The sequence below is a fragment of the Lacerta agilis genome, chromosome 5, assembly GCF_009819535.1.
Source record: "Lacerta agilis isolate rLacAgi1 chromosome 5, rLacAgi1.pri, whole genome shotgun sequence".
Classification (NCBI taxonomy): domain Eukaryota; kingdom Metazoa; phylum Chordata; class Lepidosauria; order Squamata; family Lacertidae; genus Lacerta; species Lacerta agilis.
In genome coordinates, this window is record NC_046316.1 from 65,642 (window position 1) to 87,872 (window position 22,231).

Sequence of the window (22,231 nt, forward strand, 5' to 3'; positions counted from 1 at the left end):
GCAGACGGATTCCCCATGCCACGTCTAGATGACCTCTTAGAAGTGATAGCCCAATGTCAATATATCACCTGTTTGGACTTAACTAAGGGATATTATCAAGTTCAAATGAACCCTAGAGACCAAGAAAAAACAGCTTTCAGGAGTCCACTAGGGTTGTTTGAATTTACAGTCATGCCATTTGGATTAAAAAACGCACCAGCCACGTATCAAAGGCTGGTCGATAAAATCCTAAACGGGTTGAGAGCATTCTCCATGGCTTATATTGACGACATTGCCATATATAGTTCAACTTGGGAGAATCACAAGAAGCATTTAAAAGAAGTGTTATCACGAATTAAGGAGGCGGGCTTAACCATCAAAGCTAGTAAATGTCACATGGGGGCTCCATGATTAAATACTTAGGCCATATGGTAGGAGGAGGTGTGATAAAGCCTTTAGAGACTAAAGTGAGTGTCATTGCCACATGGCCAACACCTAATACCAAAAAGAAGGTTAGAGCTTTCCTAGGTCTAGCTGGGTATTATCGAAAGTTTATACCTGCTTTTAGTGACATAGCCGCTCCTTTATCAGATTTAACCAAGAAAACAAAGCCAGACAAAGTGCAGTGGACACCTGAGTGTCAGCAGGCCTTTGATGCTTTAAAAGGTGCTTTAACATCTGGACCTGTTCTCGTGGCACCTAACTATGAGAAAGAGTTCACCTTATATACCGATGCGTCCAATACGGGACTCGGGGCTGTGCTTTGTCAACCTGGCGAGGGGGATGACCTACACCCGATCACTTTCATCAGTAAGAAGTTGCTTCCGAGAGAGAGACATCTAGCCACAGTGGAGAAGGAGTGCCTGGCGATCATATGGGCTTTGCAGCGACTTCGGCCGTATATTTGGGGCCGGAAATTCACCCTATGTACAGATCATTCACCTCTACAGTGGTTGAGGACAATGAACAACAACAGTAAATTAATGCGATGGGCCCTCCAACTTCAAGACTATAATTTTACCATCAAGACAGTAAAAGGGACCTTAAACATCGTGGCTGATACTTTGTCCAGGAGACCAGAGGAAGAAGACTGATGGCGCATTAATAAAATTGTTTAATAGTATGCTTATTTAAAGCATTTAACAGAGGTATGTATATAATTAATGTGGCAGGGAGGTAGTAAGGAGAAAATGTGACATGGGTTAAAAAAAAAAGGTAAACAGGGGATAGAGAATATGTAAAAGTTATAAAAGTTATGTGTTTTGAGCTGTTGCTGTTTGAACAGGAGAGTAACTGTATTAAGTTAACCCTCCTGATTCAAACTTTATTAAGGGGGGAGGAGATGTGGCGTTCACCCCTAAAGGTTCTCCAAGGGTTAACTTGGCAGGGAGGAGCTTGACCAATGGGAGCTCTCCAGGCAATTAGAGTGTGGAAGGATGACAGTTAGAGAGGATAGAAAAGGCAGTTAGAGGTTAGAAGTTAGACAGAGTGAATACTGGCTGGTGGCAGCGGAAATACCATATGTTGTTGGGGCAGTTACCAATAGACCGTTAAACGTCGGGGGGTGCTGCTCAGGTCTGAGAGAGTGACCGCGACAGTCGCCCCAAAGGTGGTCTCGTAATTGGTGTTTCACTCAAGCTACATACCAAACTCTCTTTTGTGCAGGCTTGCCCCCCTTTTGTTCTTTCTGGGCTGAAAACGGGGGAAAAGATCTCACTTCTAATATCCAATGTTTACCACCCCCCAGGAGGGCGGCGCCCTGAACTTTGCTCTAGATGGGGCTCTTTAGAAGACCATCTTCTTTCTTGTTACATTAAATGCCCAAATATCCCTTCTATAATCGGTGGAGACTTTAATGCCCGTACCGCTGCCAATTTGGACTCTTTGACTAAAACCAAATGGTGGGTTACCCCCTGTTTTGACAACTATGAATGGGAGCACGCTGCAACAAGAATTTCTAAGGATTCCAGAGTAAATGAGGCAGGAGTTATCTTATCTAATGGCCATCCGCCTGAATTTAGTTTTTTTGAATGGTAGATACCCCCCTGATATACCGGGGGAGTTTACTCATCTTGGCACAAAATCTAACAGCGTCCTTGACTACCTGTTGGTTTCCAGGGATTTACCTATGAGTGTCCTTTCCTTTAAGGTCGATAATGTGCAAGTTAGTGATCACCTTCCCCTAACGGCCACGCTTTCTCTGGTTTGGCAAGGGGTTGATCATAGACACTCCCCCCCCCATGGAAATTAACGCAGCATCCAAATTAAGAGGGATTAAATGGTCAGAGGTTCTCGCCCTAAAGTATAAAGAATTTTTCCAGAAAGAAATCCAAGTTCACCCAATTGTTTCAATTTCTGACTCATGTGATCCCAGTGCAGTTCTGAATCTCTTTAGCCACCTTACAGCAAACTTTACTGCCTTTTTTACATCGCCTTCTCAAACAGTTATGCGAGCCCAATCTAACTCAGGAGCTCCCTGGTATAACTCTGTATGTAAACAAGCCAAACTCCAACTGCGTTCAATATACAACGAATATAAAAACTCAGACGCTTCCAGTTTACCACCTATATACTTTCAAGCCAAATTAGTCTATAAATGGCAAAATGGGAGTGGCAGTCTACCCGTTGGCAAGCCTTGATCTTAGCTTCCAAATCCCGCAGAGCTAATGAATTCTGGTCACTAATTAACAGCAGAGCTAGGAAATATCCCTTGACTGTTATCCCGGCCCCTACTTGGGAACAGTTCCTGAGGAAATGTTTCTCACAGGCAGAGGCTCTGGTTCCCCATCTGGAGCACTTGTTCGAACACCTACCCAGATGGCCGCCCACAGATCCAGGCGAAATATCAGTCCTAATATCCCAGTTGAAAGTCGGCAAGGCCCCCGGCCCTGACCTGGTTCCTGCAGAGGTCATTAAATCACATCCTGAGTGGTGGTCAGGAATCCTGGCCAAAACCTTTGATGCCATTAATGCTACTGGCTGTATTCCCAAGACATGGAAGGAAGCCATTATTATACCAATCTATAAAAAAGGTTCTCCTGCTGATCCAGGGAACTACCGTAGTATCAGCCTCCTTTCGACTATAGGGAAAATTTATGCCCGCTTGTTGCTGTCTAAACTGTCTCAATGGGCAGAAGAATCCAACCTGATTGGCCATGAACAAGCGGGCTTTAGACCCAATCGCTCCACCATAGATCATGCCATAATCCTTTATCACCTTGCAAGGAAATACTCCTTCCCCAGTCGAGGACATTTATGCGCTGCCTTCATAGACCTGAAGGCAGCCTTCGACAGCATCCCCAGAACCATTCTATGGGAGAAATTGGTGAGGTGGGGCATTGATAAAAGGCTCCTTTGGCTCATGATCCAACTGCATGGTGGATCCTCTGCCAGAATTAGACTTACCCCCGCTGGTGACCTTACAAATGCGGTCCCGATAAATAAAGGAGTCCGACAAGGTTGTATATTAGCACCTTACCTTTTCAACCTGTTTGTCAGTGATATGAGAGAGCCTCTAAATGAGTCGCACGCTTACATTCATGCCCCCCGCATCGCAAACTACCGCTGTCCGCTGCTTTTATATGCAGATGATGCAGTGATCCTTTCTTACTCAAGGGTTGGTCTATGTAGGGCGTTAAAGATCTTTACTGCTTACTGTCAATCTAACCAATTGTCCATCAACCACTCAAAATCAAAAGTTGTAGTCTTCTCTAGAAGTCGGAAACTTTTTCAGTGGAAGCTTGGTGGAGTAAAAATAGATCAAGTTTTTAAGTTCCAATATCTAGGGATTGTTTTTCAATATAACCTGAGCTGGAAATCCCAAGTTCAACATCTACTTAACAAGGGCAAAACTCTATCTCATGCACTTCTCCAGATCTTTTTCTCAGACGGAGCCCTACACGTGCCCTCGGCTTTAAAGGTGTACAACGCAAAAGTTATTACCACTCTTACTTATGCTGCTCCGCTTTGGGCAGCTCTGGTAAATCCGGCCCCGCTGGAGGTGCTGCAAAATCAGTTTCTTCGCCGGCTTTTAAAACTCCCTACGTGTGTTAGTAATGCAGCTATACGACTAGAATTGAAGATTCCTTCACTAGAGACTCTCTTATGGAAACGAATATTGATCTACTGGTTAACTCTTTGGCATAGATTACCCAGCCATTATCTCGTCCAATGTCTTTGGCGTGACGAATTTGCAAACCCTTGGACTGGGAAAATCCACGCCAAACTTCTGTCTTTTGGAATCTCTCCTTTAGATTCGCTTAATTTAGACCTCGCTTTGGCAAAAAGATTAATCAAACAAAGACTGGACGATTTGGAGCTACAGCGTAATCATATGCTGGGTGGGGGTGTCTGCTCGCCTTGGAATTTTGGAGTTATTCCAATACATCATGTCCCTCTATACCTATCCTCCCTCTCTACTGCTGGGCACCAATTCGCTTTCACCAAAGCAAGGTTTAATGTTATTCCTTCTAATGTCCTGAGACATAGATTTTCCAAGGGCTTAGTTTCCACCTTTTGTGATTGTGATAAAAAGTCGACGGAATCGCTCCATCATATAATCTTTATTTGTCCCCTGCATAGTGAGGCTCGGGCAAAATTACTAAGACCAATAACTCAGAAACTTACAGGTGCACCAGCTGAGTCACACCTTGCCTTATTCCTGCAAGACAACGATTCCTATACAACCTTGCAGGTGGCAAGGTTTTTAAACTCTGTCATATCTCAAAAAAGGCGCTGTGGCCAACTACACGACCACTAATACTTTTGTTTTCTGCTCCTTGGTTGCAATTTTAAATCTTGTATTTGTGCTGTGGTTTGATTCCCTATGAGTTTTGGGGAAGGTGCTTTGCTGGCCAAATGTGATGTGGAAGCAGCTTTTTGTTTGCTTCCTGTGCATCCACTTGATTTTAAACTGCTTGGATTCCATTTTGATGGAATCTATTATGTGGATAAGGCCATGCCCATGGGTTGCTCCATATCTTGCGCAGCGTTTGAAGCTTTCAGTACATTTTTGGACTGGGCTTTGCACAAGAAGACAGGTTTTAGGGGTGTGACCCATTACTTGGATGACTTTTCATTATGTTCTTCAGCAGATTCAGATGTTATTGGTGTTATTGCAAGCTTTTAATGACTTAACTAGTGAGTTGGGTGTCCCTTTAGCGGCTGATAAAACTGAAGGTCCAGCCACCAGCTTATCCTACCTTGGCATCCAGCTGGATACCGTGGCGCAGACATCTGTGTTGCCTGAAGCGAAATTGGTGGCCTTGTGCGCTTTGATTTTGCAGTTTTTGCCCAGAGAGAAGGTTACATTGAGGCAGATTCAGTCCCCATTGGGTCACTTGAATTTTGCCTGCAGGGTGGTGGCCCCAGCCGCCCCTTTTGCACACACCTGGCCAGGTTGTCTGCCAGCCTGTGTTCACCCCATCATAGGGTGTGTTTGCCTAGTGAGGTCAGAGCAGACCTCCAGGTGTGGCTGGAATTCCTCAGGGAGTTCAATGGCGTATCGTTGTGGCAGGATACTTTGAATTTACAATTTGATTTTCAGGTCAATTCAGACGCTGCTGGCACATTGGGTTATGGGATTTATTTCAGAGGTCGCTGGTGTGCTCAGAGATGGCCGGTGCACTGGCAGGGAACTGCTGTCACTCATGACTTAACATTTCTTGAGTTTTCCCCCATTGTAGTAGCGGTGCAGATCTGGACCAAGGAGTTCAAGGACCAGTGGGTCTCCTTTTGGTCCAATAACCAGGCTGTGATGAATGTTTTGGCTAGGCAGTCCTCTCGCTCTGGTAGAGTCTCTGCCCTGCTGCGCACATTTGTGTTGCACTGCCTCAAATTTAATATTGTTTTTTGTGCCCGCTTTATTCCTGGCGCTAATAATGACATTGCTGATGCCCTGTCACGTTTTCAGATGGAGTGGCCCCAACGGCTCAGCAACTTCCAGAATATTTCCCACTCCACCTCTGGAACATTGGCAACTCATTGTGATGCAGAGAGTAGTAGCATCTATTTCTCCTTCCACCTGTGTGAATTTATTTCTAGGGGGTGGTTAAAAGGTCTAAACACGCAAATAGTAATTTGCACCAATTGTTGCTGCTTCATTGTTTGTTCAAAGTATGCAACAAACTCCATCTGCAAGGATTCTGTGTTAAGCCACATTAAATATATTCTGTTTCTAAAGGACATTAAGTACAATAATCAGAGGTTACATATGACTGAAACACCCTGTTATCTAAATAGAGGCCCCACCTCCACATCTACCAGGCTCTAGTCCTGCATCCCAGGGACCTAAGAGTTCTACTAAGTGACACATACCGCAATCAAGAAAGTGCATGGTCCATTGAACTGATCAATCCACCCCTGAAAAGAAAAAAATAAGGGAAAGCAATTATAGAGAGAGAGATTTTTGAGTGTCTATTACCGGGGTGGGGATTATGCATAGTATATTTCCCATATTAAAATCTATGAATCTGAAGCCTAGTGCACATTTCTTTTGCCTGAGATTGATGGTTTTTATTGATGTGAGTCAGCAAACAAAAGTGGGTTAAAAATATGGTAAAAAAATAAAAATGGATTCGGGTCACAGACCACTTTTTTAAGAGTGTTGAAAATGGTTTTGGAGAGGTTTTGCGTTCTGTGGCATTCACATATTTTGTCTAAGCAAGCTACTGCTCAAATAGGTTTTGTAGATTTTAGAAATACAAAAATATTCCAAATCCATTTACCAGAGGCAAAAGTGGAATGAGTGGACACAATATGGTGAGGTATCCCTCTTTCAAATTGTCTCCAAATACACTCTCTCTCTCTCTCTCTCTCTCTCTCTCTAAAAAAGGATGGTTGTGGCAATGCTGGGATACGTGACTCAGGCACTCATCAATCTACCACCTAAATCCAATTCACTAAAGAAAACCCTAGTTTTTTTGGGGGGTAGAAAAAAAGCTGCCAGTACTCACCATGAAGTGCCACACTTTTAACCTTTGGAGAACAAAAGGTGCTGGTACTTGAGTACCATTGAGTACCCCCAGAAAAAAGCACTACAAAAAACCATCCTCATCTGTTTATGTTAACAATCACCACTTGCCCAAAATATTCTGCCCAAAGCAGTTCACCACATTCTAAGTAAACAGCAGTAATACAAAATGCATGATAGGAATAAGTACAAATAAGCATAGTGTTAGGGAGTAACTTCAAGTCTGAAATCACAGTATTAGGGACTTCCGGTTTGGTGCCGGTCAATAGCGGTCAGGAGCTGAAGAGCTCCGGTTCTCCAGGGGGCTTTAGGGGTTACCGTGCCTGCGCCGCGGGCCCCTTAAAGCCACGGGAAGAGCGTCCCATGGACTGGGTCTTGTGGGCTCCAGACGTGCCGCCCCCACTCTCGATTGACCCTCGTAAGGGGGGAAATCGAGCGAGTGAGGCAACGGCACGGAGCTGAAGAGACGGCTGCCCCAGGAGAACAAAGCAGCGATCCCGTCAGATTCGAGCACCCAGCACTTCCTAATTAGAACCGGCAAAAAGAAACTCTGTAAGTAATACTTTATGAACTTTTAAAATTAAAGGATTTTGGACTTGCAGAGAAGATCTTAAAAGGAAGCCCGCTCTCTTTGAACTGCTTAACAGAGCAGGGCAACGGCAAAGAAGCTAAGCCACGACTAACGGAAAAAAGTTTGCTAGTTTTGCCGAACTTTTTAAAAGTCGTTTAAAAGTTGTTGGAACTGTTTTAAAAGACTGAATAATAAGGATTATGACAAGAGAAGACACCGCTCGCCCTCTGGATTAGGATTCCGGGTCGGTAGCGGGCTGCGTTATTTTGTTGCCATTTGTTTTGTAACTGTTTGCCAGAGGAGACATTTTAACTTTCTTTGTGGCCGGCTGCAGCCTCTATTATGGAATTGGTGGATACATTGCAAGGGAAAAAAAAACAAGGTACTGCTTTGGACTGTTTTAAGAGCTAACCCTTCTTGACTTTTGAAGAGTTTAAAATATTTGGAATTAGTGACATTTAAGCCTATATTTTGGATGATTGGTCGGAATTGCTTGGGACTTCTGGCTCAGCAGCCTCTTTGTTCTCTGAATTCAATTGCTGGCCACCTAGTGTTGATTTTTGGGACTGTTGGCTTTCTTCTGTGAATGTCTGAGACAATTACAACAAAAAGGTGACCTTGAGATACCAGCTGCAGAGTGTTTTGGAAATGCAAGATAGTACTAGAGCCAAAACACAAAGAAAATCTTCAATATCTTTAACTACACAGGAACAGATGGCTGCAGCTATTGAGAAGCTAACTGCTAGTATTGTGGAAGTAACAGAAGGACTGAAAAAAGTATCTGAGGAGGTGAAGCAAACGCAGGTTTCACTAAATACAACAGTAAACTCTGCAACAGATAAACTACAAGCTGAAATTAAAGATTCCACGCAAAGATTGGAGAAATCCATTGGAGCAATTGAGGAAAACGTCAGGAAAAATAGAGAAGAAATTAATAAGATTGGACAGGAGGTGACAGTTTTGAAGAAGGAAACTGAGGAATTTAAAGAAGTTAAAGAGAAAATAAAAACGGTGGAAGAAAAATTGGACAATATTGATTTGGAGAAAATAGAAAGAATTGGATCACAGCAGAGGAGCGTAGAAGAATCTCTTGCTTTTCTTCAACTCCGACAGAGAGAGGGGAACATCCGCTTAAGAGGACTTCCAGAACTGGAAAAGGATAGCCTAAAAGCATTTATAGTGAGTGAATTTGCAACATTTTGGAATTTGGAGGAAGACGACGTCTCAGCTTACATAGTGAAGGCCTTCAGATTTGGATCCAGAGGAAAGAAAGGTACCAAAGGAGTCAGTGACTGTTTGATTGTGTTAAACAACAGATACCAAAGAGACTATATTTTGGACCTGCATTACAAAAACAACCTGGTGGTTCAGCAGAGCAAAGTCATATTGTTTAAAGACATCCCCAAATACTTCCTGGATAAAAGAGTATCCTACAACGACCTAACATCTGAATTAAGAAGAAGGAATATTCCTTTCAGTTGGGAATTTCCAGAGGGCCTCGCTTTTACGTTCAAGGAAAAGAGGATAAGGATAAAATCCCCGGCTGAGAAACAAAAATTCTTGGACAAACACCTGGAGGACTTTAAAGGTACAGCATTAGATCCAGCTTTTTTGTATCGACTTCCAGGAGTATTTCCACCGCCAGGGGTACCGGGACCGAGTGACTCAAAGGATTCAGAAGAAGATAAGAAAGCGGAGGCAACTGGAGGAGTAGAGTAAAAGATGGCCCTCAAATTGATGACCTGGAATGTTCGGGGATTGAACCAGAGACCGAAGAGACGCAGAGTTTTTCATAGTTTGGAAAAAAAGAATTTGGACATAGTATGTTTACAGGAGACCCATGTAGTTCGACGACACAGAAGAATTTTACAAAACAAGAAATTAGGCCAGGAATTTATCTCATCGGATAAAGTCAAGAAGAGAGGAGTGATAATTTATGTCAAGGAAAAATACAGCCCAAAGCAGATATTCAAAGATGAAGAAGGGAGATACATTGCTATAGAAATTAAAGTACAAGGCGAAAATTTTTTGATTCTGGGACTTTACGCACCGAATGATGGGAAGTCAATCTTTTACAAAAAGATACATGATTTGCTGTTGGACTATTTGGATTATAAAATTGTGTGCCTCGGAGATTTTAATGGTGCAGTTTCCACATTAATGGACAGATCGCAAAGAGCTAAATTAACAAATGATGGGAAACTGCCAAAAACATTCTTTGAAATGGTGGACAATTTGAATTTGGTGGATGCTTGGAGGTTAAGGAACCCCACTGAAACTGAGGCAACTTATTTTTCAGAAACTCAGAAGTCATGGTCGAGAATAGATTACATTTGGATTTCGAATGAATTGGCACCAAAAATACAAAAAGCAGAAATCGGTCCAAAAACATATTCGGATCACAATCCTGTACAATTGAATTTAAGAGTAATTTCCAAGGATTCTTTCAGATGGAGAATGGATGATGCTTTGATGAGAGACACCAAGCTGGTAGAAAGAGCGGTAAAAAAGATGAAAGAATATTTTCAAATCAATTTAAATTCTGAAGTGGAAAAAAGAATTGTTTGGGATGCAAGCAAGGCGGTGATGAGAGGGTTCCTTATAAGTGAAAAAGCAAAAAAGAAGAAACAACAAAATGCAGAGATGGAAAGACTCTTGAAATTGATCAAAGCAAAAGAAAAAGAATTAAGAGGACACCCCAAAAGCCAAAAAATTCAAAAAAAAATTAAATACTTGCAATCCCAATATGCTAAAATAATGAACCAAGATATTGAATGGAAGATTAAAATGATGAAACAGAGAACTTTTGAATCTGCAAATAAATGTGGTAAATTATTAGCTTGGCAGTTGAAGAAAAGACAGAAAGCAAATATCATCAACAATTTGGTAGTAAATGAAAAAAGTGTGGAGAACCCAGAGGAAATTAGATGGTGTTTCCAAAGATTCTACAAACAATTGTACAAGGAGGACAAAATAAAAGAAGAAGAGATAGACCGGTTTCTGGAAAAAAATGGATTGCAAAAGATCCCAGAAGATAAGACAAACATGCTCAACCACCCGATTTCCACTCAAGAGATAGAGGAAGCAATTAACAACATGCAGATAGGGAAAGCCCCAGGACCGGATAATAATAATTTATTATTTATACCCCGCCCATCTGGCCGGGTCTCCCCAGCCACTCTGGGCGGATGGACTGACTGCAAAGTATTACAAGTCTTTGAAAGATTGGCTATCACAGCCTTTTAAAGAAGTTTGCAAAAAAATACTAGAAGGAGGTAGGGCACCGGAGACATGGAAGGAGGCCTATATCACACTGATTCCGAAACCAGATTCAGATAAGACCACGATGAAAAATTATCGTCCAATTTCGCTCCTAAACGTGGACTATAAAATATTTGCAAATGTTATGGCTATGAGATTAAAAAGAGTGCTGAAGGACTTTATTCATAAAGACCAAGCAGGTTTTTTACCAGGAAGACAAATAAGTAATAATACAAGAATTATTGTGGATATTTTAGAGAAACTGGAAAAAAACATCAACACGGAGGCAGCACTAATGTTTATAGATGCAGAAAAAGCTTTTGATAATATCTCTTGGACATTCATGAAGAAAAATTTAGAAAAGATGGCAGTTGGACAACGATTTTTAAATGGCATTAATGCCATATATTCAGAACAAAAAGCTAAAATTATAATAAACAGTGTGATATCGGAAGAAATTAGAGTCGAAAAAGGAACAAGACAAGGGTGCCCTATCTCCCCATTGTTGTTTATTACGGTCCTGGAGGTCCTTTTAAATATGATAAGAAAGGAGAGATTGATCAAAGGAATAAGGGTGGGTGAGAAAGAATACAAATTACGCGCCTTTGCAGATGACCTGATGTTATCCCTACAAGAACCTGAAAGCAGTGTACCCAAAGCCTTGGAATTAATTGAATCATTTGGACGTGTAGCCGGCTTCAAACTAAATAAACTGAAGACCAAAGTATTAACTAAAAATATGAATTTAGAGCAGACACAAAAATTACAGGAACGTACTGGCCTCAACTTTGTTAAGAAAGTAAAATATCTAGGTATCAATCTTACTGCAAAAAATCTGAACCTGTACAAGGACAATTATGAAAAAGTGTGGACAGAGATAAAGAGAGACTTTGAGATATGGACAAGATTGAAGCTCTCATTGATGGGCAGAATAGCTGCTGTTAAAATGAATGTACTACCAAGGATGCTGTTTCTATTCCAAGCCATTCCAATTTTAGATAAACTGGACTGTTTTAAGATGTGGCAAAGGGACTTGACGAAATTTATCTGGCAGGGAAAAAAGCCAAGAATTAAATTCAAGATATTAACAGACTCTAAAGAGAGAGGAGGCTTTGCCCTGCCAGATTTAAAGATATATTTCGAAGCAGCGGCCTTTTGCTGGATGAAAGATTGGTTTAAATTAGAAAATGCTGATGTGTTGGACTTGGAAGGTTTTGACAATATGTTCGGATGGCACGCCTATCTTTGGTATGACAAGGAAAAAGTCCACAAGGCTTTTAAGAACCATATAGTCTTCTGACTGTATCATATAGTCTAAGCCCTGTATCAGGTTTGGATGAGATACAAAGACTTGTTAGAAAGACTCCTAGATGGATTTCACCCGTGGAGGCCAAGGCCTACAAGAGACCTAATATGTCTGCAAGATGGTTAAGATATGTAGATATATTGCAGCGAGAAGGTGAATCGTTTAAGCTGAAAAGCTATGATCAAGTGAAAAGTGAAGTCACCGACTGGCTGCAATATCATCAAATCCATGAGGTTTTTAAAGCAGATAAAAAGACTGGTTTTCAAACGGAAAAATCAAAGCTGGAAACAGAGTTAATTGAACCGAACTCTAAAAACCTTTCCAGGATGTACAATTTGTTGCTAGAGTGGCATAAGAAAGATGAACTGGTTAAATCGGCAATGATAGACTGGGCGAAAGATGTGGGACATAATATTATGTTGGATGACTGGGAGAAGTTGTGGAAGGAAGGTATTAAATTTACGGCTTGTAACAGTTTAAGAGAAAATATCATGAAAATGATTTATAGATGGTATCTAACACCAGTTAAGATAGCTAAGATGCATCCTACAGTGAGTAATGTGTGTTGGAAATGTAAATCTGTGGAAGGTACCTTTCACCATATGTGGTGGTCATGTCCAGGGGTAAAGGCTTTCTGGGATAAGATTTATAATGAACTTAAGAAGGTAATGAAAATTACCTTTAGTAAGAAACCAGAGGCTTTTCTTTTGAGCATGACCAATGATGTGATACCCAGCCAGGATAGAGTGTTTTTTATGTATGCCACAACAGCTGCTAGAATTTTACTTGCAAGAAACTGGAAAGGCGAAGAGATCCCGACAGTGGAAGAATGGCAGATGAAGTTAATGGATTTTATGGAACTCGCCGAACTGACCGCGAGAATCCGAGACCAGAGGGAGGAGAAGGTGTCGCAAGACTGGAAGAAATTTAAGGACTATTTAATTAATTGTGTAAAATTGAATATTTGAGCAGAACTAGCCAGTAGAATTGACTTTAGCTAGTTAAGGTTAGATAAATTGTTTATAATAAGTTTTGTTGTAAATGATATAATTGTTTAAGAATGTCTTAAGATATTTAGTTTAAGTGAGGATTTATATTTGATTAATTAATTCTAAAGATTATCAAGAGATATGGTTAATGTTAATGAAAAAAGATACAAAGTTACCCAAAATATATACTGATTTTGAATGCAGTGGAGGGAACGGGGGAAGTCCCGGATAGAGAAGATAGAAACAAGAATTGTATAAGGATAAGTATATGTTCCTGTTTATTTTAGGTATGTATGTTTTCTTATGTTTATTGTGATTGTTGTTTAATCTGTTTATTGTTTATTGTGTTTTTTAGTTGTGTATACGTGTATGTGTTTTCTTTTTTGTTCTTTATACGGAAAAATAATAAAATACTTTATAAAAAAAATAAAATCACAGTATTAGTTGTAGGTGCTTTATAAACGAGTAATGAAAAGTGGTTATCTATTCACTGCAGGATGCATTCATCCCCACACAAAATTGGGAATGAATTTCCCCAAAGGGGCATGGAGGAGAAATCCATGGTCCAGGATCCATACGGTTCTCCTTCCTTCCTCCCCTTGTTGCCAAGAAGCATGACATACCAAGGAATGGATGCTGTTGAGATTTTTAGCAAATGTATTTGTAGCAACAATTTCCAGAGAGGCAATATGCTGAGAGCAAAGCAATAGCTGCAGTTGGAATTTTCAGAGTACTCAGCAGAAATGGAAGAGCAGTCATGCTTACGGGGAAAGGTTCTTGCCAGCTGCAGCACACGATGGATGGTCGAACGATGGCAGTATTTAGGTTACCTTTCTCTTGCTGAATTACGTACTCTGTCAAGGCTTTGGTGAATGTGTAGGTGTTGGGCCAATCCCCAATCAGTTTGGGTGTGATCTCTTGAATGAGGGACTCATCCATCCACCTAACAGGATAAAAACAACAACAACAACACCCATTGAAATGTAGCCATGAAAAGAAAAGATGCAAAGGAGGAAAAGGGGAATTAGATTTGTAGAACAGCCGTCAAAATAAGATGGACAAGATTTCAGCACTCCCCATTGCAAGTTGAGATATTATTTTATTACTATTATTATTCTTACTATTATTTATTAAATGTGTATACCACCCTTCATCCGTAGATCTCAGTGCAGTTCACAGGTTAAAATAAAAAAAAATACAAATACAAAATGCATAATAAAAACAAGAACAAGAACAAGAACAAACAAGCCCATAATCCCCCCTTCGCACACACATTTAAAGGAAGAAGGCAGTAGGAGTCTTTCCCTTTTTAAATAAATATTCTTTATTCATTTTATAAGAAAAATACACACACAAATGAGAACAAACATAAAAACAAACAACACAAAATTTCTTATACAGTTAACATTTTAACCTTAACATCTTAGAGTGGCTTCCCCCGATCTCCTACTGCTGGATTTCATTGACAAACTTCCTTGACAGTTTCTTAACTTTATTTACCCTCTATCATCTTTATTACATCTTAACCTCCTAAACACTCTACTTGTCCAACCTATTTTTAAATTTTATCACCATATCATTCAACTTTAAACACTTCCCTATACTATCTTTTCCAATAACTAATTTCTCATTAAACATCTAATTTCTCTCTTAATATCAAATCAAATTAAAATCTGTTTTTCATTCCTCAAATCTTGAATCATTTCTCTAATATATATCTATATTAAACATAAATTCTAATCATCATAATTGTAATTTAATACCGAAAAACCTCTGCTCCCTTCCCTAAGGTGTATCCAACTTCAGAAAACAAAAAAGTTTTTTTCAAGTCACTCTGAATTCCTTCCAATCTTCATACACGGTCTCCTCTCCCTGGTCACGTAGTCTCGCTGTCAGCTAGGCAAGTCTTTTAGGATTATTTTTTCCTTTAACCATCATCCTGAAACAATCGGACAAGTCTTCATTCAAGTCTTTATTCGGTCAATCCTTCATCTTCTTAATTTCAATTTCAATTTCAACTTCAACTCTCATTTTGCAATAATCCTCATTCGGACTCTTTTGTGGAAAAACAATGTCTTTCAATATTGGGCCTTATAATTTCTCCACATCCAGTCGTCTTAAATCTTCCCATTGTTTCACACTTTTGTCATCCCTCGTGACTTTGTTGTCAGAGACTTCCCGCTTCAATAATCCTGGTTCCATTTTAATAACTTTCAGTTTTTTATTTATTTCATTCAATCCATCTCCAAAAGCCTTAACTTGCTGTTTAATTTCTCCAAGAAGTTTTAACACTCTCTTTAAATTTGCTTTTCTCCATGCCTAAAAGGCGACTTCAAAGAACCCAGCTGTTGCCTTTGTTTTGCGGATGTTGCAAAGTGAATGGTGTCACCAAGACCGTACTTGTTGAAACAATATGTCCTTTTTACTCCAGACCGCAAAAATGAAAATATTTATGTCCAGTCTCTTTGTTACAATATAATGGCGTCTTGCTGTTGCCGATCAGCGGTTCCGTTTCCAGGAATGTGACGGATTTCAAAGATACAATCTAAAGCTTTACAGGGTCATATAGTAATTAAGACCCCCCCTTCCCTTACCCTCCTTAAGGGGGGGGGAGTTTTCAACAGTACCTTTGGGAAGTTGAAAAACACACTCTCAGGCTTTGGTTACGGTTCAAAGATATCTGCCTTCCTCTTTATCCAGCGTAAGGGATTGGCTTCCATTTTTAAATCCCTTGCGTATTTCAAATCGATCCCAATCAAAGTCCCAATCTTGATTACTCAGTTTCTTGAAATTTAATTTTTAATTGGAAAATTGACCGGAAACATCCCAAGGACCTGAAGCTTTGCACAATGAAGGAAGCATTGAATCTAATGGGCCTCCGTCTTCCAATCCTCCCGCTCTCAGTTCATTCTACAGAGCTCTGCCGGGGAGAGGAGGAGATGCAAAGGGCAGCTGCTGGATCTCCACGTCCCCCAAATGCTCAATTTGGGGGGGGGGGTTTCAGGGGTCTGCAGTGCTTTCGCTGCTCTCCCCCTCCTTCAAAGTGCTGGAATTCCTCAGCCAAGGTAATTCCCATCCTCAGTGATGGCCGACCAATCCAGAAACCCACTAGGAGTCTTTTCCTGCTGCCTGACTCCACCCCCCTTTCTACCTGCTAGAAAAGGAATTGTAGAGTTATAAGGAACCTCAAGCATAGGATCCAACTTAGGAGCCAACTCTTAGGGGCCATGGGGTCTTCACCCCCCCAATAAAATATTAGAGGGGCAGCCCCCCCAAGTTGATGGCCGTTGCCATTCATAATAATAATAATAATAATAATAATAATAATAATAATAATAATTGGCTGGGTTTCAAATGGTGTGCATGCCCTGCGTCATGTGATTATGTGGGGTGGGGCTTACCAGGGCCCCCAATTCAAGTTGGCACCCCTGACCTCAAGGGTCATCCAGTCCAGCCTCCTGAACTGCAAGGATCTTAAATATAACACCCAAGACAGAGGGCTGTCCAACCTCTGCTTAAAAGCCTCCATGGAAGGAGAGTCCACCACCTCTTGTGGAAGTCCACTCCAGTGTCGAACGGCTCTTACTGTCAGAAAGTTCTTCCTGATGTTTAGTCAGAATCTCCTTTCTTGTAACTTGAAGCCATTGGTTCAAGATGGAGACCCTTTTGTTCAGTCTGGGAGATTATAAATGATGACAGGGGAAGGTAGAGAGAGGAATTTGTGGCAGCGTGAAACAGGGTGAGGGTTGCAAGTAACAAGAGGAGGAAAGATGGGTCTAGTCTTACAAAACTTACAAAAACAGCATTTAGCAGGGGAATGGATGGGTCATATTTTAAAAAGCCTATTCAAAGCTCTGCTGCTTAAATTTTAAATCTTAAAAAAAAATAGGCAAAACTGCTAAATGATGAAACAACACAAGTTTTTACCAGGCATCCCACGGGGAGCACAGAAAGAATATAGTTGGTCAAGGGAGGCGTGGACTCAAAAAGGTTAAAAACCTCTGGTACAGAAAAAAGAATTTGAAAAGATACAGCCCTTTGTGACATGCTGTAGCAGCTACTGAAATTCCTTCTTCTATGCAATATTAAAAGTACAGAGTCTTTTTCCTTCTTGTATCTGTTCACCTTACCTACCAAATCCAATCTCCCTCTTCCCTGCTTAGCCCCCCCCCAAAGTAAACAAATAAATATTTCCACATCACTTTTTATACCAAGCCAGGAAAAGCAAATGGCACAGGCAGGGACAGGGCCTCTAATAAGGCGACAACCCTAATTATTACTTGAACATATATTATTGACAGTCTACAACCAAGAAAGCTAGACTGCTTGGATGCAAACATTTTTCTCTAGTTCCTTTTAATATGGAGTTCAGCATTAACTGCTGGTGTGGATACAATTTTATTTACCTATTGTTAAAAGACTGCCATGTTCCCCTTTGCTGGCTTCCTTGTTAATGAAGTGTGACAATTAATCTCTGCAAATCAGAAGTCACAACATCTGTGGACCTCAGAGCAGCCAGGGTAACAAGTAATCTGCCATATCCAAAGAGGTTTTTCTTAATCTAGTGCTCAGAGCAATCAACTTTAAAGGGTATGCTGAGGCAAAAGAGCAGCACAGGAAATAAAGGTAGCCTGGCATGCCCTGGCAAAGAAGGCAGAATGTCTCCAAGCAAAATGGCAGGCAATGCAGAAGTTCACATTCACACCAGAAAGCTGCTTCTTGGTGTTACACTTAAAATACTTTTTGCACCAGAACTGCAAGTTATGCTAGTAAAGATGGATTCCCAATCCCATACTTGAAGAATAAGATGAGAGAGGGGAGCTTCGGAGGAGAGATGTGGTGTGGGCAGCAGAGCTCCTTAACTTGCCCGCAAGCTTCTTTCCACCTGCAATCTCCCTCTTCCTGGCCACCCCGCCTGGCCTCCTGCTGAGCCTCTTGCCCGCCTTGGAGCTAACTGGGGAAATAGACTGAAGGAGTTGTGGGGGAAAGTGCCGTGGGGGGGGGGAGGGTTAAGCACTCACCATGCTGCTGCTCCCCACAAACGTTTCCTGTTTCCTGAAAACAGGATGCTGGACTAGATGGGTCATTGGCCTGATCCAGCAGGCCTCTCCTTATGTTCATAATTTCCTCATCTCTACATTTACATTCTTTGGCAAATATCAGCTTGGAAAGTGCTCAAGGTAGTTGGTGATTTGCAAGTTGGCTACCTTTCTGGGAAAGCTTTCCCACTTCATCATGGAGGTAGGGAGGTGATGAAGATGGGAAAAGCCTGCACAAGTGGTATGTGGGATAGCACCACAACAGAGTGGCTTCCATGTGCCTAGGAAGAAGCACTTAGTGTTCCAAAATCATGTTTACATCAGCAGCAGAAGAGAAGTTTATTTCCATCACTTACTCTACAAGATCAAAAAGTTTCTGGGGATCCACAGGAGGAGGATAAATGACTTCATCTATGTAACTCCGATTACAGTATGCATAGGCAGTTGAAAGGTGGATGAAGGCCTCAAGGTTCTGTATCTGGTGGGCCAACTTCAGGAGCTGCTTTGTTCCCATGACGTTTAACAGAAGGGCTTGCCTGGTCAAGAAAGCATTAAAGGGTTATTAAGAAGTCCTGTTGGCATGACCATCTAAGCATTAACAGAGCTACTTCAGATGTTTAAGGGGAACATGAAGAAAAGTAAGCGAGGCAGCCCGCACTTCCTTCCATGTTTCTGGATCTTGGGTGAGTTCTGGTGCTGCTCCTTTTCTTGTAACTTAGGATGTGTCTATATCTCTGTGGTATTCTACAATCTTGTCTGCAGAACACCCTGGATTCAATCCATGCCACCTTATCGAAGGATCTCAGCTATCAGAGCATGGTGGGACCTCTTTTGAGCTAGTGAGGAGATGCTGCAAATCAAACATTGGGCAACATGGTCTTACATAAAAGGTTGTCCCTATATTCCACGGGTCTGCTCAAGACTCCCCCAAAGAAACACTGCTTTGGGTTAGGTGCAAAGTTGGAATTGTCTTTGTACCTCATGATCTGAAGTACTGTGATATCAGTTCATTGAGAATGCTTAGTGAAAAGTTTGGACGAAAAGCTAACAGAATGAAAGCATGTACCTTCCCCTCCCTTTTCAATGGAAAACTGTCAGATATTTTTTTAAAAATCTGTTGACTATTGACTATAAGTTTATGTTTATAACTAAGCAGGGATTACTTATGTTGCTTTTGTAATTTTTGGCTATTTTTATTTATTGCAATTCATTGCTCCCGGAAGGAAGGAAGGAAGAGGTGATTTTCCTGATACAAGAAGCCTTTTGCTAGAATATCAGGAGTGTTTGCCATCACCAAGCACTGTCCACCCTTTAAAGTTCAGTGTCTGAGTGCAGAATTCCCAAACTGATGTTTGCTCTGATTCAGTTTTAAAGAATGAGTTTTCACAGCGAAAGCTCGGGACAAAAAGAAAAAAAGAGAGAGAAGAAAGAAACTCAGACATGGAGTGTTAAAGTGCAACAAAAGGTAAGTGTGGATAATCCCTAAATGAATGCATGGAACTGTATTTAGCGGGCAAAATACTCTTGTAACTCTTTTCAAAGTGAAATTCACCATAGTATTGCTAGGAAAGTGTCCCATTGAGCTCAGTAGTTTTACTTCTAAGTAAACCTGATTAGGACTGTGGGGTAAGAAACACAAAGGAAAAGCAAGCATAACATACCTCAGTGGCTCATCAAAGCGAATTGTTGCAGCACAATGGAAGATAATGTTAACTTCGGAGAAGAGCTCCTGAGCATCCTCAGGAGCAATGGCCAGATTTGGCTGGGCAAGTTCAGCATTGATTGGTTTAATCTTCTCATAGAAGTTTGGCCACACTTTTCTGACTCTATCAAACACCTAAACACAAACACAAAACACAGATAAATGGAACCAGGCAGAGGGCCTTCTTGGTAGTGATGCCCACCCTGTGGTACGCCCTCCATCAGATGTCAAGGAAACAAACAACTATCTGGCTTTTAGAAGACAGCCCTGTTTAGGGAAATTTTTAATGTTTGATGTTTTATTACGCTTTTATATTTGTTGGAAGCCACCCAGAGTGACTGGGGCCAACCAGTAAGATGGGTGGGGTACAAATAATAAAATTATTATTTTATTCCAAACAATGAGGCTCAGACAAATGCTTTCTCCATTTATTTATCCACAAAAAATGTTACATATGAAACCATTCTTTTCTGAGCCCACTAAAAACATTTTTCTTCAGACAAGCCTACCCAGATGCTTAGGAAGTTGAGGGGATACCATCAAGAGGTGTATAAATTTTATGAAATAAATAAATAAAAAGAACAGATAAATTCAACTCAAATCACATAATGAGGCCGGCCCCATATCAGTGGAAGTTCAGAGGTATTGTAGGGAATTAAAGATGGTGGGTGGGTGCGAATGGAGTTTTGTCCATATTGCATCACCCTCTGTCTTGCAGTGCTTAGTGTGTTAGACGAGGGCCTGGGAGAGACCAGGATTCAAATCCCTCACTTGACCATGAAGCTCACTGGGCATAGCTGTCAAGTCTCCCGTTTTTCGCGGGAAACCCCGTTATTCCAAGCTGTTTCCCGCTGCTCTCCCGGTTTGCTGAAATCCCTTAAAATTCCCGATTTTAAGGGATTTTAAGCTCCTCTCCCTCCAGTCTCTCTCCGATTTGTGCCTCGAACGATCCCACCTCTCCACACTTTTCGCTCGCTCGCTCGCTCCCCCTCCCTCCTTCCCCCAGGAGCCTTCCCTGCGACACTCACTTTGCATGAGAAAAGGTGAAACTGACACGGTGATTACTTTCCAATCATTTGGAACGCCTTTCAAAAGAAAAGCGAGGGTGTGCGGGAGGGGGGGAGAAGCGCTGGAAAGACCCTGGAGGTCCTCCCTCGATCAGTGCTGTTTTTTTTTTAAAAAAAGTTTCTTTTTTCGTCTCTCCTCTCCTAAACATCTCCCCCACCATCAATCTCTCCCTCGCTCTGCTCTCTCAAAGCTTTTCATACTCTCTCTGCCTTTCCTCCCTGCCCAGTCTTACTCCTGCTCCTCCTCATTTGTTGTAACAAACAAGTTTCTGGTTTGGGTTTTTTAAGTTGCTTTTGAAACCTCAGAGCCATATTTTGTTGTTGTCCAGGAGTTCAAAAGCATGGTTCTTATGCACCCCCTTTTATCCATACAACACTATTTTGGGGTACGGTAGGCTGAGAGATAGTGACTGGCCAACAGCCTTCCGGGGATTTTTGTGGCTGAGTGGGCAATTGAATTCCTCTCTGGAACACCTATGTCACCTCTAAGAGATGCTGCTCTCTTAACTTTTCTTAATTTCTAAAACGGATTGGGGAGGAAATTAAACTTCTTTTGGTAAATGCAGGAGGCAAGCTTTGGGATGGCACACAATTGTTCATTGAGGTTATTATCATTTTGTTTTTATTCTTTTACAAATGGGACCTGGTTGCAGTGTCCTCTCCTCCTGCATGAATTTGCCTAATCCTTTTCTATTTTTTTATTCATAATTTCTATTGGTTTTTTACATAAATATATCTTATACATTACCATTACATTATATTTTATACTTTAGATTTACCTTTAGATTTACAACTTCATTTTCAACTTTATATGCCACAACCTTCTTACAATACAAACCCACCAACAATTAACCCCCCCTGCCCCACCCTCCCACATCATCCCCCCTACTTCTTCCTCTGTTTTATTCTTCCTCTTGATTAGTTCTTGCAGTTTTGCACTTCTTTATTGTTTCTGTCTTATGATCTAAATTGTTTCCTTAATCTGTAATCTACATATTGTCTTTTTTACATTATACCTTTTATACTTCCAATAAAGAATTATATATTAATTCTTTTGTTTCACAGTTCATATTCCACATATCCTATTCAAATATGACAAGAATTTTCCCCATTCCTTTTCAAATGCTTCACTTCCTGATTGCCGAATTCTAGCTGTCAGTTTCGCTATTTCCATATTTTTTGCCGCCATTCCTCTGTAGTGGGGGTCTGTTGCTGTTTCCAGACTTGTGCTAACAAAATTCTAGCACCTGTATTTGCATACAAAAATACCTTCACATCCTTTTTCTCGATATCCTCTCTCACCATGCCCAACAAAAAGGTTTCTGGCAGTTTCCTAAATGAATACTT

The 22,231-nt window shown here is 41.1% G+C and overlaps 1 protein-coding gene across 2 annotated transcripts in view; it reads right to left on the reverse strand.

Moving 5' to 3' along the window:
- The window catches only part of FAR2 (fatty acyl-CoA reductase 2), a 79,954-nt gene that overhangs the window by 26,869 nt on the left and 30,854 nt on the right, over positions 1–22,231 (reverse strand). For both annotated transcript variants that reach the window (XM_033148219.1, XM_033148220.1), the window contains exons 3-6: positions 19,777–19,952; positions 18,472–18,651; positions 13,842–14,019; positions 6,295–6,339 (exon numbers count right to left, since the gene is read on the reverse strand). In XM_033148219.1, the coding sequence (XP_033004110.1) occupies positions 6,295–6,339; positions 13,842–14,019; positions 18,472–18,651; positions 19,777–19,952 (579 nt within the window). The remainder of the gene's footprint in view (positions 1–6,294; positions 6,340–13,841; positions 14,020–18,471; positions 18,652–19,776; positions 19,953–22,231) is intronic.